Here is a 20,012-nt window from a genome sequence, read left to right as displayed (position 1 = left end):
ATTTAAGGACAGCAGTGATTTTAGTTGTGTCTGTAATGCTTAGGCCAACATATTGCAAGGCTGAACAGAGGACTGGCTCGATATGATAATTATGCTGAAGAAATGCCAAAAGGAAACGCTGCGAAATCGAAAGATAATTTCTTCACTAGTTTAGCAGAAGAGGAGCGTGATTATTTGTTTTCAATTGCAAGTTATTTACTTAGAAAACAGAGAGAGAGCAGCAATCTTACAATAACATCAGTGCAAAAATAAATACTATCTTTGTGAACAAAGAAAAAGAATTTGAGCTCTATTTATCGTTGCTCTTTTGTACTGAGGAAACAAATTATGACGAATATGTGCTCACGAGCTTCCGTCCTTAAAAGTCAGCAACTGCTGAATGTTTCTCATTTAATTGGGTTTTCATCACTGTTCAATACTCGATACCGAACCAAGAATATATCAGGCATACATAACAGCATCAAGAATGGCTTAAGTTAAAGTCAGTGGGTCCTGAGAAATTAGAATGATGAGTTGTTCGAAAGACAATTTCACACCGTGGTGACTTTTAGTGTACGACATTATCATGTCATTAGTGAGAGACAACAGAAGAAAATATGCAAGAATGCGAGTTGACAAAGGAAGGCAGAAGAAAAGGCTGCAGTGACAGCTGGCAGAGAACACCTGTCTTCTTGGCATGGCGGGTGCCTCCTGTCCCAAGATGCCTCTCCAGCCAGAGAAAGGTCTGGCCTGACAGAGAGGCCTATGGGTAAATGCTGGTGTCTGGCGCCCGTTGAGACGCAGGATTACATGAGACCTTACAGCCCAATTTGTGCCAGAGGGGCCGTATATCTCTCTCCTCTGGGTTCTAGCTCCATGTGCAGATTTCTCCCCCCCCCCCCCCTCCCTCTGTTGCAACTCATGGACACACTTACGAGAAGCTGAAGCATTATGAAATAACACTCCTTCAACAGAATAAGCAGGCTAGTACTTTGGCCAGCCTGGGCAATAAGTCAATATCATTTACTGACCATATGCCGCACCATTTTATGGCAAAATGATCCTACTATTTCACAGTTTTATCTAATTCCGCTGCTTTAGTTCAATAACTCACAAAAACAAAGCGGCTGAAAATAAATTAACTGTGAAAGTTTTGGGAAAATTAAAAACTCACATCATGTCACTAAAAAGGGTGACTCATAAATGATCACTCATCTGAGGAAAATTAGCTTCTACATTATCAATTATCACTGCCTATATTAAAGAAATCAAGACATTTGGTTGCATAGAACATAAAGTTTCACCATCTGCTGCAGACAGTTGAGAGAAGTTCGAAGCTTCCATCGTCTGCCCTCTCCTTGGAGAACGGCTGGACTTGCACTGCACAGTGAAACTTATCTCCAGGAAGTGACTCTGTGCACCAAGCCTGTTGACTGTGACGCAGCGGTGCCCAGAGAGGAGGACGGAATCTTAATTTCAACTGGGGATGCACAGATTGTGAAATTGTAGGCCGATGCCCACATCAGCGTTAAAAGTAACAATTTGTTTTCGATAGCCAATACCAATATCTTTTGCCTCTTTTTTTTTCTTTTTTCCTTTAAAGACAGTGAAAAAATACTGAAACTGTTAGTATTTAAGCTCTTCTGATACTTGTGTTTGATCGAGCACAAATTCTTTCACTCAAAGGTATTAACCAACCTTTCACATAAGAAAAATCCTTTGCAAAAACAGTGAATTGTATCAAAAGCCCTTCTAACCTGTTAAGCTATTACCTACTCAATTGGCAAAACGCAGTATTATTGCCAGCACGATCAAACTTCGGAGTATGTATAGTTCACCAACGCCCATTTGAGTCTATTAGAGTGTCTTTGCCTTCTCAGGATTTGGCTTTGTATTTTTGCACGATGCGCTAATAAGCCTTTAATAATTGAAATCCCTGCTGCCCAATTACATACAAACAGCAGATGTTGATATGGATGCGTTTCAAATAAAGCTGGATTTTAGATATTTGGACTTTGGGGTCTCCTAGTAGTAGTTCAATCCCTCAACTCATCTGCAGCTTGAATCCGTCGAAGTGACCACAGTTAAATAAGTTCCAAAACAACAAACGCTGGGGTTAGTTCAGAAAGACGGAGAGCTTTTAACAAACATACATTTAAACAGCCAATAGCTCTGGGTTGTTGTTATAGCATTTATTCAAACAAGGTGCCATGTCACAGAGCAGCTCACTGTACAATGAAAGTATATTATTGTAAATATTGGCTTTAACCTCCAAGACAAAAAAAAGTAATTACCTTATTATTCATGAAGGCTTTGAGACACTGGATCACTTTATGCTGGTTCCTTTTATCAATCTTCTCTTGCCTATCGACACAACAGAGTAATGAGGAGCAGTTGGTCTACACAGCATTAAGTGTACACACACACACACACTGTTTGAAAAATATCTTAATAAATCATCTAAAATTCACTCTGATAAAAAAAAAAGAAAGAAAGAAAGAGACAGTTGCTGAACCACCAGCAGATACATGTGCAACTTTATTAGTTTCTGCTGCTAAATCTGTCAATTTGTTGTATTTTGGTTAAAAATGATTGGCCAACAGTACCAGAACAATACAATTTTGATCAACTGACAAAAAAAAAAACACTGATCTTATCAACACACAAAGAGTTATGGATGACCAGGGAAGAGTTTGTACAAGAATACTCAAGTGAGTGAATAAACTTACTGTTTCTTGAAAAGCAACCTCTCCAAAACGTCCAGCAGCAGTCCGAGCCCCTCATGCCCAAAGCTCTGCACCCAGCTGAAAAACAAACATCAAATCAATACCCAAACAGTGTCAGACTGGCAGCTGACAAAAAGTTCATATTTAACCATTGTGTAAAGCTCTTGGACAAAAATAAATAAATAAATAAAAAATGTAGAAATGCAGTTGGAGTAAATGTTGAACTTCATACCTGATACAAAACTGAGAGCATAGATATATATAAGCCACAAACGCTTTAAAAGGAACAACGACATTAAGAAAGAATGAATCCAGATGAGTACATTTTGTCAATTTTTGTCTATTTGTCAAGTTCAGACTTCATTAGATCTTCATTAATGTTTCCTCACTTTATGTAATAGTGTTGATAATAACACTCCAGAGGAAAGAAGACTGACATAAATGAATCTAGTGCGACTACTGTGTCTACCAAAGATGTAATGAAGCATAAATCAAAATCTCCTTCAAACAAGGGGAAATGCTTTGATTTTAGAATGTTTTGAGTTTCTTCCAAATGATACCCTAAGTCTGAATGGTTTAACACAAATACAGATCAATGCCTGTTAATAGCTTTCATACCCTTTTTAAAGCTGCAGTCTGCAACTCTTTTTCAAGCATAATGCCTGGAACTGTCCGGGGATTCTGAAAGTAGTACATTAAATACCCCAATACAAAAAAAAATGAGTTCTCTAAGTCCCCTATATGTCCCGCTAGGTCCCTCCAAAGCCAGCAGGTTTGTTTACAAAATTGCAGACCGGACCGGTAAAAGGTAACCAATCAGGTTACGAGCTGGGCTCTGCTGCCTGTCAATCACCGATTGTGCACGCGCGATACAAGGTAGGCTCGTCCCCACGCTTATTTATCTAGACTATTGAACTTCATTACGGGCTAATCTACTTACTGTGTCTTCCATGATCGCAAATGACAGGTGAGTTGATGAATGAGGAGTCGTGTACGCGAATCTGGCGTGCACGTAGACGTGCACGAGTTCTCATGTGTTTTGATGGGGCGGGACAGGAAGTTGAATAACTTTTTATTTTTCGGTTGAAAAATAAGCATTTCTTGCATTTTGCGACTACGGAGGTCACCGTTTTCAACTTCAAGCGTTCTGATAGATCATGTAAACTCTTAAAATGCCAAAAATTAGGACTTTACGTATGACAACAACAAATCCTGCAGACTGCAGCTTTAAACCAAAATAAAACAAACATCCCCCACCCATACATTTTCTATACCCCGTTTATCCTGGAGAGGGTGATGTGGTCCTATCCCAACTGACATTGAGCCTGAGGGAGACCCTGGATAGGTCATCTCTCCAGTACAGCAGCGGTCCCCAACCGTTTTTGCGCCACGGACCAGTTTAATGTCAGACAATATTTTCACGGTCCGGCCTTTAAGGTGTGCCGGATAAATACAATAAAGTAAAATGATACGACAAACACAAAAACTGCGGCTCATTGGAGAGCCGGTTGCCGCATATTATGCAGAGCGGGCTTGGTGCGTGGGAATCACCTGTCGCGATAAATCCATATTTTAAGTAGATCTCCTGGTATTGTCTCTTAAATGCAGCTTTCTTTTTCTTAGTGGTCATAGGCTCTTCTTCTGTCTCCTCACTGGGCCTTTTCCCCTTTGCAAAGAAACTTTCCAAAGACTGTTTTTTACTCATTTTGCTAGCTTGTGGGTTTAATACTAGCGTTAATGTATCACGTGACCGAGACAAGCATCTTGACACGTGTCAAGAGTGAGTCAAAGACGGATGTAACGGAGAGAATTCGGTCAATTTTCAAAATAAAACATTGTTCAGACTCGGATAATAAATAAAACGGAAATAATGTAAGTTATTTATTCTTTCTGTACGGCCCGGGGGTTGGGGACCGCTGCATTACAGGACTAACACCAGACAACCATTTGCAGTTATGGCCAGTTTCTCATCACCAGTTGCTGGTTAAGCAATTCCCGTCTTTGGACAGTGGAAAGAAGCCCCCTGATTTGCCCAGAGAGGGACCATGCAGGCACATGGGGGGACTGTAGCTCAAGTGGAAGAGCAGTTGCCTGCCCGAGGGATGGTGGCTCAACTTCCCGGGCCTCATGTCGAAGCGTCCTTGGGCAAGACACCCCATTGTGTAGCCTATCAAAAACTATATAAACTGAGACATGGCTGAATGTGGCATGTAGTGTAAAAGCTTTTTGAGTGGTCAAGAAAAGCATGATACAAGTACATGGAGATTATGACACCGACCGGGAAGTGAGGTGAGGTGAGAGTGCTAATCACAATGGCACCGAGAATACAATGATTAACCCCCCTAAGAGGCTGTAAGACAGCTGCAGTACATCCAGAACGCTGCTGCTCGAGTCCTGACTAGAACCAGGAAATACGACCATATTAGTCCAGTGCTCAGGTCTCTGCACTGGCTTCCTGTCGCTCAGAGAATAGAGTTTAAAACGGCTCTGCTCGTGTACAAGTCTCTTCATGGTCAAGCGCCAAAGTACATCTCTGACATGTTAGAGCCATATGAACCAACTCGGGCTCTGAGAATCTCAGGGAGGGGTCTCCTGCTGGTGCCCAGAGTCAGGACTAAACAAGGTGAGGCTGCGTTTCAGTTTTATGCTCCTAAAATCTGGAACGGTCTTCCAGAAGATGTGAGACAGGCCTCAACTCTGACAATGTTTAAATCCAGGCTGAAAACAGTTCTATTTAGCTGTGCATATGACACCTGAAAGTATTTTATCTGCACTCTTTGCTTTTTAATTAACTAATGATTATTTTAATGGGTTTTTAATAATTATTTATTTATTTTTTTTAATTTCTTTATTTTATTTTTTTATTTCTTTTTAATGATTTTATTGCCTTCTTGTGATTTTATGTAGCTGTGAAGCACTTTGAATTGCCCTGTGTATGAATTGTGCTCTATAAATAAAATTGCCTTGCCTAATAGAACAAAAAGGACAAAATCTAGAATTTGAGTGTCGTTGAAACTACATTTGAAGCAAGTGACATTTGTGAGCTGATTCTCTCCACAAAAAGGTTGTGCAAGTTCACAACGTTCCATGAAAAAAAAAAAAAGAATAAGAAGAAACTTTTCCTCCTGCTCTTTATGTGAATTTAGACACGTCTTATGGAGAGGGGGCCTTTGGTGGATTCCACTGACTGTTGCTTTGATTAAAGAGTAATATTGAAAGCTTACAACCAACATCTGGTATAGATTTATTTTTCCTTTTAAAGGGCACAGTTCTTTCCATCTAGCCAAGGAGTCAATGAAAATGGTGACACCGAGAAGGTCGACAAAGAGAATGAAACCAGTGAACAAATCATCTCGCCCGAACCGCACTCTCCAGCAGCGCACGTCAAAATATTAGAGAATGGCAAACGTTTTTGCTTTAGATACACAACGAGGAACCACTTCACAGCACAAGCATTTTACATGATGCTTATTAACCCATTTAGGCCTAAGACGCCTGGAAAAGAATGCCTGTAAAACCTATGGGCGATTTCAGAAAGACCCCCTAAAACCTGAAGTTTTTCTGGAAATTCAGCAATTGTGTCAACGCCTACTAAATGATTGATTTCTCAGCCTCTGTAGCAGATAGAAACAAAATTCAAAAAGTATGTGAGAGCTTACACCTGTGGCTTTCTTTGAAAATTGAGTTTATTTACATACACCTTCACGAAAATAGAAAATGTAAAAAGTAAAGTGCAGGAACAGCACTATTTTCAATAAAAAAAAAAACTAATAAAATAAAATAAAAAGTCAAGTGCAGGAACAGTGTTATTTTCAATTAGAAAACAGTAATAAAATAAAATAAAATTACATTTTATATTTAAATGATTTATTTATCTATTTATTTTATCGCCAGTCTCTTCGTACTGGCAGCACAAGGAGCCCATACACATTCCAATAAACGTTTTAATCTCCGGCACAGTTACGTGTGACCACCTTGCCATCTTTGCTCGAGCAGGAGTCTGATGTACATGCTGTATCTATTCATCTCGGAAACGAGATGCGCCCAAAGCTCCCCAGTAAAAATATGATTAAATGCCAGCAACGGTGTGGCATCTGCAGGTAAATCCACTTTCACCCCTGGTGTGCGCTTGAAATCTCTCCGTCGATTACGGTGGTAATTGTCAGTCTTCCACTCACATTCAAACCCTTCAAAATCATCTTCAAACATATGTGCTAGCCATAAATCTCCATCAGTTGGGTCAGCACGTTCTTCAGCATCATCAAAGCCAAGAAACTCCTCACAATCGCTACCGTCTGAAACGTCTTCCCACTGAAAGTCCTCCATGCTTGGTTCGATGAAACTTAACTTATTTTTATTTTTTTTTTCGATGTAACTTAACTTCAAAACAATGTCACGGGGAACATGACGATACTCTCACGTGTCTATTATAATGCATTAAATTGGCGCAGAGGTCAATAATTGGTGCAAAACAACCTTATACATGAAAAAAGAAGTGTACGCTTTCCCGGCCTTAAAGGTAGAATAACACAACAGCGCCCCCGGCTTTAAAGGTAGAAATGCGGCAATGCTTTACCGGCCTCAATGGGTTAACTCAGTTTTTACCCGGGGACTCGAGTGTGTGTACTTTTCCTTTTTTCCCCCGTTTATAATGTTTAACTCACAAAACGAAACCTTTTGTTGCATAAATCAAAATATTAAAATGATTCTAAAGAAGAAAAGAAAGATTCGGCTCTTACCTAAGCAACACTTCTAGTTTAAATTATTTCAAAAGAAAAGGTGCCAAAAGTGCAGGTGACTTTCAAAGTTTTAGTGCAATTCAAACGAGAAAAAGGAAACACAAACACATATCACACATATCAGATTGGAAGTTTGAATGAAAACTTTTAAGCATGCATAAAACAGGCACAGACACAGCATGAGTGAGATTTTTAGCGCCTGCACCTCCGTAATGGAGCCCTGAACATTAGCATTCAGTGTTGCTGCTCCAATCAACAAGCTGCATGCCTTCCAGCATCGAATCCACAGAAATTCTCAAGGTGACAAGATTAAATGAGAAGATGTTATCTGAATTTCATCTCTTGAAAAGCAGTATACGTAGGTGAGTGCCCACGAGACTATATCTCTCTGTGTTCTCTGGTAAAGAATGACAACTCGCGTTTTAGAGTTGTAACAGAGTGTGAACATAAACATCCATCCATTTCCCAAACTGATGTGGAGACTCCAAATGTCCTTGCACGCTACAAGTAAAGACTTTACCACAGAGTTAAAATTCTTAGGACTGTCTTTCAAACTGATCTCGGACAATATAAAGACTTCCTTCTTTACAAATTGCAAAAATGTGCCCGAGCTTGAGCCACGGCTCCATACGTATACGTGACTGTGTGCGAGAGTGCGGCAGGGTCAATAAAGAGTGAGGCTGACAAAAACTGTCAAGGCTTTGATGATGAAGAAAGCAAAACCTGCCGCCAAGGAAGCTGAGGGATGAGGCTCTCGTGTTCAAGGGAAAAAATAAATCCATTTAGCCTACACTTCTGAATGGGCCGCGGCCCGGGTCATTCAGGTTATAGAGTAGGCAGAGTCTTGACAAGAGCTTCATTGAAATGCATAGCTCCGTAGCAAAAGTGACGCAAAGAGTAAAAAAAAATAATCCAGTGATGCATGGGAGGAATTACTGCTGAGGAAACCAACAGCCCTAACACCATCAGGGTCTACTGCAATAAATTCAAAATTTGCCTTGAAACGCATTTGAGAAAAGTGGATGGGAGAGGGGTGACAAATCTGCTTTCAAAAGCTTTTGGACGTTTTAAGCTTGCAGACATTTTGATGATCTCAGAGGCCAGAAACTGACAAATGCAATAGCTTTCCGCAATGTCTGGAGAAAAAAACCCCTTAAAAGCGACTCCACAACTCGGTGGAGTGAAACGTTGATATAAGGAGCCTGTCTGCTCTTTCTTTATGAAAGGTCAAAGAGGGTCGGGACAAGGTGAACAAAGCTGGGCTGAGACAGCAACCCACAGACTGCGCAATGTTCACCTTTTATTTTACATTCACATGTGAGACAGCTGGCCAAGAGTTGCAACAAATCCATACTGTCTACCAATATTACTTTGGCAGTTATTCCCACATGATGACCCCCATCGAACAAAGCCATTGCCAAAAAATTCAGCTTGATAAAAATTAGTCTGGAGTGACCAATTTAAGCCTATAATAACATCAAATCAGTGCAGTATTTCCCTGTCTGTTTATCCTCATGCAATTAAGTGGATCATATTTGATATGCGGTCTGTCTAAACAACTATAGTGTTTTATATTCAGCTTTCTAATTTAGCATTCTCTGGCAGCCCTTGGGTTTCATTAGTTTTTAACATCTGGCACTCTTCCTACATCCCCAATGTGAGAACTTCAATTACATGCTCTGCCTCAGTGTCTTCAGTTGGGAACCCTGCTGTGCAAAGCGCCATAAAACTGCAGCACTGATTTTCGTCTGGCTGACATCAACGGTTCATGCGCAACGTACACGAATGCACATCGCTACTTACGATGATCTGCATCTTGTGCCAACACCTACATTTCCACAAGACTTTTTGGAACAAAATACTGCGTCATAGATCAGCCTCGCACTCCCGAGATATAGACGATATTGGATATAGATAAACAAACAAAATGCGGTGAAGAGCAATTTTCAATATGAGATAAGAACAAGAGTGCAATCACAGCGATATACAGTCCCCTCCAAAAGTATTGGAACAGCAAGGCAAATTCCCTTGTTTTTGTTTTTCACTGAAGACATTTGGGTTTAAGATCAAATGATGAGCATGAGAGAAGAGTTCAGAATGTCAGCTTTTATTTCCAGGTATTTACATCTAGATGCGTTAAACAACTTAGGATATATCACCATTTGTATTACACCACAGCATTTTTAGGTGAGCAAAAGTAAAGGAACAAATAATCTTAAAGTAAATAACATTTAATATTTGGTGGCATAACCCTTGATTGCAATAACTGCCTCAAGCCTGCGACCCATCGACATCACCAAACTGTTGCATTCTTCCTTTGTGATGCTATTCCAGGCTTTTACCGCAGCTTCTTTCAGTTCTTGTTTGTTTCGGGGGGGTTCCCCCTTCAGTCTCCTCTTCAGGAGGTGAAATGCATGCTCTATCGGGTTAAGGTCAGGTGATTGACTTGGCCAGTCTAAAACCTTCCAGTTTTTCCCCCTGATAAAGTCCTTTGTTTTATTGGCAGTGTGCTTTGGGTCATTGTCCTACTGCATGATAAAATTCCTCCCGATTATTTTGGATGCATTTCTCCATAAATTGGCAGACAAAATGTTTCTGTACACTTCGGAATTCATTCTGCTGCTACCATCATCAGTTACATCATCAATAAATATTAATGAGCCTGTTCCAGAACCGGCCATGCAGTCTTCTTCGAACAGTGGATTGTGATACCTTCACCCCTGCACTGTGGAGGTCGTTGGTGATGTCACTTACTGATGTTTTGGGGTTTTTCTTTACAGCTCTCACAATATTTCTGTCATCAACTACTGTTGTTTTCCTTGGCCAACCTGTTCGACGTCTGTTGCTCAGTACACCAGTAGTTTCTTTCTTTTTCAGGACATTCCAAATTGTTGTGCTTGCTATGCCCAATGTTTGTCCAATGGCTCTGATTGATTTTCCTTCTTTTCTCAGCTTCAAAATGGCTTGCTTTTCTCCCATAGACAGCTCTCTGGTCTTCATGTTGGTTTATCCTCTTTAACAAGAAATTCAGTCTTTATAGGTTTAAACATGCAGACCTATTTAATGTTTGAATAATCAACCTTAAAGGCAACACCAGGTCAACAAGAAACACCTGTCAGTCACATGTTCCAATAGTTTTGCTCACTTGAAAAATGTGTGGGTTCAAACAAAGGGTGGTATGTCCTGAGTTGTTTAACGCATCTAGATGTAAATACCAGGAAATAAAAGCTGACATTCTGAACTCTTGTCTCATACTCATCTTTTGATCTTAAACCCAAATGTCTTCAGTGAACAACAAAAACAAGGGAATTTGCCTTGCTGTTCCAATACTTTTGGAGGGGACTGTAATCTCAGGAAGTCTCAGGAAGTCACCAAGTAAAACCGTACGAGAATGAGCATTAATACCCACACACACCAATCCCTGAGAAACAAAAACAGTCATAAATCAAAGAGAAAACTGAGTTCCTTATCTGGCCAACTTCACAGCTGAGGTAGCTTGACTTCTACCAGAATCTCAGGAGATCCCCTCTAAGGTTTCACAAAAGAGCAGAGCAGCACCGCGCACCGAAATAAAGCTTATTTTTTGCATTGTAAAAGTTTAAAGTGACATTTGTGAATGCAACCCCGCATTATAGAGTCTGAGAAAGATTCTTCAAAGCAATTCTGTGCCCATGTGGCGACATCAGCTCCTGATGAATGATGGTTGTTGATGCAGAGCTATATGCGGGGTCTCTCATCCCTCATACAGGTGTCCAGCTTAGGCCTGTGTCCTTGCCCTTTACGGTCTGAAATCAATTTAAATTCCTTCATTTGTTTGTTTAATTATATTATGGACAGTAGAGGGCAGAAATACTCAAATACCTTCAAACCTTTCTTTCCGGAAAACTGTTTTATTAACGTTTTTTCTCCCTGGTTTTACACACAAACAAGAAATCCTCCATCCATCTTTGCTTCTTATACACAATATTATAGATGTAAATATTATATATACTATATTACTGATGCTGCGTTTGTCCAAAATCCTGATTATAACCACTTGTTTTTTGTTTTTTTTCCCCAAACTTCATCCTAAGACCTAAACTGCCCCTGTTAAGTGCCCTAGAAAAGGGGGCACTTAGGTTCAGAGCACTGTAGAAGCTCTGACCCGAACACCTACATATAGCTGTAAAAGTCAATGATACTGACAGGGATAATAGCCAATTAACCAAATGCTGTGGTCCACCTCCTCTCCCAGAGTAGTTTGAGTCAGGAATCTCTGCTGAGATTCATTGTGTTTTCAAATTATTTTAACTTTCCGTTTGTAATTAGATACCCTAGACCAGTGGTTCCCAAACTGTGGTACGCGTACCCCTAGTGGTACGCGGAGGTACTGCAGGGGGTACGCGGGTACGGGCGTCACACTTTTATGGAGGACTGTTTATGAAGGAGACTCCAGTTTTGAGATGAATGTTACATGAGTTAGGCCTGTTAATGTATTCTTAAAAAGAGAGAGAAATGTTACTTGTTTAAGTTAGATAACAAAGGAAGATTATTTTGATTTAGTATTTATGCTATTTTGGTTAATTATTTATATTTCAAGAAAATGTTTTTTATTCTTATGTTGAATTCAACTGAGGTTAAAAAAAAAAAGAGAGAGAAAGCCTGAGAATTTTATGTTCAAGTTAAGGATATTAAATAAAATGATTTTCATGTAATAACCACTGTGTTGCTCTACTTTTGGAGTATCATCGCACACGGGGGTACTCGTGGTGTGACAAGAAGGCTCAGGGGGTACTCAGGCCAAAAAAGTTTGGGAACCACTGCTCTAGACGAATCAATACCCGGTATTTCAACATCGCTTCAAACCAACATGGCAATAAAAACCCAAGTAAACAGGAATCAAAAGGTAAATAGTAACTGAACGCCATTACTTTTATAACGTATTAAATACAGCGGTAGCAGAACTAATCCATCTGCACAACACTTTACAGGTATCAACGTTAAAGTGGCCATGGACCAAATTAATGGCTAATTGAGAAAAAAAGGAAAGACATCTGGGTGTATATTTTGAAAAACAAGATTTGTTAGATTACTTTGGCTATTGTGAACATTTATGTGCAGTTCATGCGTGCATGAGATAAGAACTATGTCCAAGGTCAACTTTCAGAGTGGTGTACTTAACAGAAAGGGATGTTTACCTTGCAGTGTGTAGCTAAACAGAAAATAAATAAATCTAAAGCTTTTAACATGAAGGTCAGTTTTAATACAATATCAAAAACCAATTTCCACTTCGCTGTCAGATCCATTTATCAAATCCATTTAATTCAATTACATCTTGCAGCCTTGCTGGTCCTACAGGCCAACATTGTGGCCATTCTTCATGGGAAATGACAGAGGACTAGAGCTGGAGCAGATGAGGTAAAGCATACAGAAGTCAGACACCAGCATCACACAGCGACACTCAAAAGCTGCAAGATGCGCCCAATACGTCTGTGTGGTGCCCCCAAAAAGAGCTCGACAGGAAAACGTTTAAGTCTGCCAGCCTAAAGAAGCAGGATGAAAACATTTACTCGAGGAAATGTGTGAGAGTTGTTTGCATCATTGCCAAGAAAGTGAATCTGATCAGCATCCAAAAACTGTGGCAGACAAAAAGCTTTTATTTCCAAATCAATCCTGCAACTGAGGACTTTAATGGTGCTATTAGATAGCAAGGGGTTTCTGCTCCAGAGCCATTGTTTCTAGCCAAGTCAGATTTATGGTCCGGTCCATACTATGCCATTAAACTTGAGCCCGACAGTCTGTTTGATCAGCGGTGCCCTCATCAAACATCAGTGCCTACCAGCCACATTTTCCTTGACAACACTCACTTTTACTGAAATTACTGCAACACGGAAAAGAGGAGAGACTTTAACAGATGGTGTGTACAACCGCCGAATCGATCGAGTCTAAACACACAATGGCAAATCTTTGAAAAACGAAGAAGCAGCATCTACTGTAGCTGCAAGCCAAATGCTGCTTGTCTTAGTATTATGGACAGACGTGACTCAAAGTACAGCCCGTTATTTTTTACATTTTGGTTACACAGGGGTGTTAGAATTGGGCAAAGCAACATGCCATATGCAGCATACAAATTGGACTGACGCGAGTCAACGCGGTCTGCTTTGCTGCATCATATACTTACATTTTCACAAAGGTGCATCCCAGGTAGGTTACTGCGTAGGCTACGACATTAGTGTCAATCTGATAATCAGCCATTACCCGTCTAAAATAATCTAAATGAAGGACGAGGGATGGAAAGGAAAAAAAAAAAATCGGATTTAGTCTGGCTGCAAAAAAAAAAAAATAAAAAATTCAAAAGCAACAGGTAATAAAAAGTGATGTTTGTCCTTTTCTTTGCTCGCTGTCACGACCTTTGGGGGTACACCTCATCCATTATCATGTCATTTTTCAGGCATTGTAATTCCAAGCAGGAAAGAGCTGACCAAGGACCTGGGAACAGGTTAAACACCAGTACTGATATTTATAAAGTGGACGCACTTCTTGCACTGTAAGCACAGCCACGGAGACCCTCCTTTAATCTTCTTTGCACTCATCAGACCTGTGACCCAAGAATCTGTGATCCACTTGTTCACGACGGCGTCAAACTAAAACCTTCCCCTAACAATGTTGCCATTTTCCTTTTTTTGGATGGAGGTCCAAAACGATGTGCTGCAAACTAAACAGAAGTGAACATTTTCCTGCAGAAAAAGGTAGACCGGGCTTTGAAAATCACGGACACAGAGCACCAGAGCTGGGGCCTCATGTACAAAGACTTGAGTGGATTTCCTACTGAAACATGGCGTACGCTCAAACACAAATGATCTCCAATGTCGGATGTATGAATCTGTGCGCACGCATCAATCCAAGCACATTTAGTTTGTACATCCCAATCAACGTGGAATTGAGCGTACATGTCGGAGCACCCGACTCCTCCCTGTCCACGCCCCTACTTAAATACGCAAATCCTATTTAAATGAGCCCTGCACCCTGTGTACGGTCAGAAAATAAAGAAAAAAGACTGAATAAGACGGGAAAAAAGAAGAACTTCACAGAAAGCGAGATGTTGGTGCTACTTTCTGAAGTGGAGGCCCGACAAAATTTGTTCTTTGGCACGCTGTCCTCCGGCATAAGCAGCAAACGCAAGAGGAGTGGGTGGGAGAGCCTGAGGCTGTCAATGCTGGGGGGTCTGAGAAGCCTCACAAGCAGAGGTGAAGAAGAAGTGGTCCCACATTAAGGTGGATGTGAAGCGGAGACTGGCTGCCCACCGCTGCAGTGTGGCCAAAACAGTCGGGTGGGGGGGTGACCGACTCTGTTTGAACAGAGAGTCGGGGCAACAATGAGTGACACTGCTCTCTCTGGGGTGGTGGGAGCTCATGTGGGTGACTGATTACCCCCAAGCTAAATACCCATGTTTTTGTGTAACTCACAACAACGTGTTCATACAGTAACGTGAAGAAGTGCGCCGGGGAAAAGTCGAGGCTGATTAAGACAAATCACACTTTACGCGCGGGGTTATTAACATTTGCCCACAGAGACGATACGGGGCTTGTTAGAAAGATCTTAAACTGAAGTTTAACCAGCAAAAAACAGCAAGAAACTAACTTTAACCACCGACTATGATGCTGTGAAGACGGGATAGAAATTGGGGGCGCACATGCTCAATGCACGTCACGGGGAATAATATTAGGACAATTACAAGAATAAAGTTACTCACCAAGAAGCCAGCCATCACGCACAGTGCCACCCTGTATGTCTGTTCCCAACGATGCTGCTACTCAGAATGTATGAATCGTGCGTTGAACCACGGCAACTCGCCACAATGTTGGTTAATTGCATTTATGCATCACATATGATCTGTACATCGATCGAATGAAAATGTTTCCTGTTAACACACAAATTCATCATGTGATTGTGCTTTTATAGCAATGTGTGCGCAGTCGATAGCTCCGATTACAAAACCGGCTCTCGCTTCAAATTGAGCTTTAATGTTGGCCTGTTGGGAATTTGATATACGTGGCTGAGATGCAGATAATTCTGTCCCACGCGGCTGGCATGGCTCGGCTCAGGGTAGACTGGCACAGTCCCAATCGGTTGGCCAGCTCCCTCTGGAATGCTCCGGTTGGAACCCCAGTGTGCACATCACCTGTGAGCACAGGCAGCGCATGGCTCCTCGCTGTGTTGCGCTCCAACGCCTGCCGCAGCTTTGTGCACAGTTCTAGGAGGATTTCCCTCAAAACTCAGTCGCCATCATGTGCCAGCAAATCCTCTCTGTTGTAGTGAACACACGCTCTCTTCGAATTGCACCATTTGCAAAGTCTTCTAATACTGCTAAAGCAGCCATTGTTTTTAATGGAATGCATTGCACCATTTTGCGCTGCTTTTATATCCACTCTGTAAATGGAGACACATGGGTGTATTAATGGTTTCTCAGTATTAATTGTTCATCTATCTCAAATGTGCACATCACTGTCTGAGGACTAATTGTTTTCCCATTTATTTATTATAACAGTTTCCCAACATCACCTTAGGTGTCGCCAAAGAATCAGCAGCTGTAGAAAAGTGCGTACGCCAGCCCTGAAGCTGCCGTGAGGCACCGCACATTTCCACGGTCTTTTCGTTCTTGATACATCTGATCGTGGACGTGAAAAGGTGCGTACGCCACTATTTTGTGCGTACGCACGCTTTGTACATGAGGCCCCTGGTGTGTAGACATTAGTTTATAGACACCGTGCTAATGTTGTCACAAATGATCACCTCAAAAAGGCAGGTGTTAAAAAGAGCTGTCAGGAAAATTAATTCTGAGAAAGGAATGAGGGGGAAAGGAGCACTCGAAGCACCACAGTGACACAGCATCCTCTGCAAAGAGACCAACCTACAGACAGCCACCTTTTTTCTAATTGAAGCGTTCGCTGAAGCGTTATTAAGATTAAGAGAAGACAAAAAAAAAGAAAAAAAAAAAATCACTCTTCTTATGTGTGGCTGAGTAGCCATTAGTTTGGCTCCCCCATGAGAATCCCTCCCCGACTCTCCAAACATCCGAGTGCTCTGGACATCTGCCCATTGCAGGTAAGGCACAAACTACTCACTGACTAAACATGTCACACAGCCCCACTTTAAACAAAACCCAAACACCCTGAATGCCCAAAAATAACATGAAAAAGGTCTCAATTTTAGTCAAATCTCCAGGAAAGGGGATTTTTCTGGTTTAACGATGAACAGACATGTACGTGTGATCAAATCTGAAAGAAGTAACACAAATGTTCACTTTCACTACGATGACGAAGTCTGTGTTCGTCGGACGACGGTATTCGTAGACTCTACCTGACGGGATTGCTGGTGAGGGACACTCGCAGTGAGTCCAGACAGGCAAACAGACGCTCATCCAGAACCCCCGACTTCAACTCACCGAGGAATTCCTGGGGAGATATCTGATGACTGTTCCTGAGGCTACCCTGGGAAAAAATTTTAAAAAAGGAAGAGAAATCTCTTAACTGCAGCCACTGAAAATAAAGTTTGAGGTCAAAATATATATATGTTTTAAACAAATGCTCAATACACAGATGCCAAATGCTGGGTGCATTGCTGCTGCTGTGGCTGATTAGTTCGCAGATAATGCGCAAGCTGGACTTTCAAATAGAAGCAGCATGCAGAAAGTATTCACACCCATTTCACATTTCTGTCTCGACAATCTTTCCCTATATTGTATAAAACATGAATAAAAGATGAATGAAAATTAAATGAAAATGTAGATTTTTTTTGTATTTGCACTCTATTGGTCTCGTTTAACAATAAAAAAAACAGACTGTGCTAAAACAACATTTCTCATGAGAACATAACGAAAGAATCAATGCTCTAATTTTACAGACGGCATAAATAAGGCTCTCTTAAAAGAGCTGGCCTAAATTTTGGGTTGTCACGCGTCTGCTGAACTATCGATCAGAAACTATCGGAAATAAGAAAGTGAAAACAACAGTTTCAACACGGTGTCGGTCAACAATAACAGAAAGCTCTGACATTTATTTTAAATCTCTCTTCTAAACAGCCAAAAATCATTCCACTTCTTTGGCCAATTTTCTTATATTCGTCATAAGAAATGCTCGATTATAGTTTCAAGACGAGAATTGTACACTGACAGAGCCATTACCAGGAGGGGGGTGAATCAAATTCAACATGTGAAGTGATGCAGTTCAGCAGACATTAATTCATGAGACTTGGCATCACTTCACTGGGGCACAAATTTCACAGAGGTAAAAAGAACATTGTGTATAAAGTCATATTAGGGTTCCCCAACCCCACAACCTGTTTGGAGTGGGATTGACAAACAGACTCAAAACATCTAACCAACAAACACAGTTGCTCTAATCATGTGTTCAGACTATGAACCTTTTGGAATTCTGGGAGCTTTGCAATGACGACTGAAAAGGTAGCAATGTCTACATTTAACTCACAATTAGACAAAAAAAAAGTCTCTATTAAACAAAAGAGTAAAAATTTGCTGTGAATTATTTTGACGTTCTCAGACAGTATATAGTTATTTCCCTGAGGCAGCAAAGCAGCTCCGAAACTACGATGCCTCCCCCACCGTGCTACAAGGTCGGGATGAAGCTTTTGGTGTCGGGTGCAGAGTCTTCTTTACTACAAACATTTGCCAAAAAAAACTCATCTCATCTCATCTTTTCTCAAATCCTTCTGCCAGAAGTGTTGTGAAAAAAAATCCAAGTGATGCTTCGCATCTTTAATGCAAAAACACTGAATCCTGATAAGAACCCGAACCTCTCGAGATTTTTTTCCAGTCAAGACTAAACTGTGAACGAACAGTCAGTGATTTAAAAAGAAAAAGAAGAAGATATGAAAAGCCTAGATGCTCGTTTTATCATTAGGCAAATTGTATAAATAATTGATCAAATTATCTATAATTGCTAAGCTCATAAATATTCTAATTTTCATTATAAAATAACTCTGGAAATCCTAATTTGAGTAGGTACGTTCACAAGTTTGTGATCGTATCCCATTGCAGGAAACTGTCGTGGTGTAACGAGGCTATCAATCAAATCCTCTGATGTGATCTTTTGTCGGCACAATGTTTTGGCGAGCCGTACGTGTCGGCTCCTTTGGTCAGCACAGGTTTGTGTTGTTAGTGGCATCGCTTGCACCGACTAACGGGCAGGGCCATGTCTCCCTTTCCCAACAAACAGTTCACCATCAGAAGGATCCCACATTTGTAGACGGACCTCTTGTTCTGTGGCCATGAAAGCTGGGAGATACGAGAAAAAAACCCGCTGACACACCAACTACCCCTGCAGGGAGTGAAAGCAGAGTGCTGCACTCACATCACCTGCTGTCATTTAGTGTACTTTGCCTTTTAATTTTTAGCAGAATTTCATTCCAAATCTATGGCAAACAACATTCATTTTAGTTTAGTTTCCTTTTAGTATTAACCCACAATGAACAAACTAGCAAAGCCATTACTTTTACAGAGAGAATAAATCACGTCTTCATGGCCATATCAAAGGGTCTTAATTGCTTATCCTCACATGCTCTGATCAATATTTAAAGATATTCTTGGTGCCATGACTATTGGAAATCATTCATTCTGACGCTCTCAAAGCTTACTGGGTCCTGAGCTAACTTCTTGCAGTGTTAATTGCATCAAGTCAAAGTAACAACGACTCATCCTTGTAACAGGACCATTTTTTAATTTTGTTTTTTAAATAACAGCAACGACTGTCTTAGAACACCGACGTCTTTGTGATACCATCCTCAGGAGAAACATCTGCGAAGATTCTGTCATGCGATTTAAGTAAATCACAGTTTTTCTCTTCCTCAGGGGCACTGCAGACAAATCAGCAGCCCGGGACTCCAAGAAGTAGAGTGGTTGTTCAAGACAACCACTGCCACAGAGCACGCTGACAAAGGTGTTCTGTGCTACAGCATTGGAAAAAAAATTAATAAATCAACAAGGCTATTTATCCACTCGTACTTGAAAACATCAGGAGGGGACATAGAGAATATAATCAAAGGTTTAAAAAAAAAAAAAAAAAAAAAAAAAAAACATGCCTGCTGTCGTTGGTCACAAGAATGGGACCTTCGCAAGTGAATGTCATCTTTACATTCAAGGTTCTCGCTCTTGACAAAGATTATTCATTTATAAACACAGTTCTGAAATATTAACAAAGCAGCACCATTATTTTATGGTATTCATCTTTCTCCCACAAAACTTCCTAAAGTGAAGAGAAAATTACTCCTGAAACCTTCAGAGTAAACACAAGCTGAACACAGTCATTCATTGAAATTATTAGAACATTTTTTTGACTGTTTGGGGTTATAAATTGATTTTTAGACCAAGTGAGTTGGAAGTGCTTTTCCTTCATTGGCAGGAAAGCTGAAAATCTCCAGCAGGTGGCTGCTTTCACAGCGGAATCGGGTCACATCGAGACCAGAAATAAATCCTGGACCTGTAGCGAACACCCAGAGCAGAGGTCCATTTATTGATTTCTACAACATTCATGAAACTTTAAAAGCAAAGCTTTGAGAGCAGACTGAAAACGAG

General features: G+C 40.8%; 1 protein-coding gene across 1 annotated transcript in view; it reads right to left on the bottom strand.

Annotated features, from left to right (window-relative positions):
- The window catches only part of LOC142365773 (protein diaphanous homolog 3-like), a 174,540-nt gene that overhangs the window by 146,330 nt on the left and 8,198 nt on the right, over window positions 1-20,012 (bottom strand). Inside the window, exons 5-7 of the mRNA XM_075447503.1 lie at window positions 16,784-16,914; window positions 2,709-2,783; window positions 2,274-2,343 (exon numbers count right to left, since the gene is read on the bottom strand). Of these exons, the coding sequence (XP_075303618.1) occupies window positions 2,274-2,343; window positions 2,709-2,783; window positions 16,784-16,914 (276 nt within the window). The remainder of the gene's footprint in view (window positions 1-2,273; window positions 2,344-2,708; window positions 2,784-16,783; window positions 16,915-20,012) is intronic.

Source organism: Odontesthes bonariensis, chromosome 1 (genome assembly GCF_027942865.1).
Source record: "Odontesthes bonariensis isolate fOdoBon6 chromosome 1, fOdoBon6.hap1, whole genome shotgun sequence".
In the NCBI taxonomy this organism is placed as follows: Eukaryota; Metazoa; Chordata; class Actinopteri; order Atheriniformes; family Atherinopsidae; genus Odontesthes; species Odontesthes bonariensis.
The sequence above is the reverse complement of the archived record's forward strand: the minus strand, read 5'-3'. Positions and strand labels throughout refer to the sequence as shown.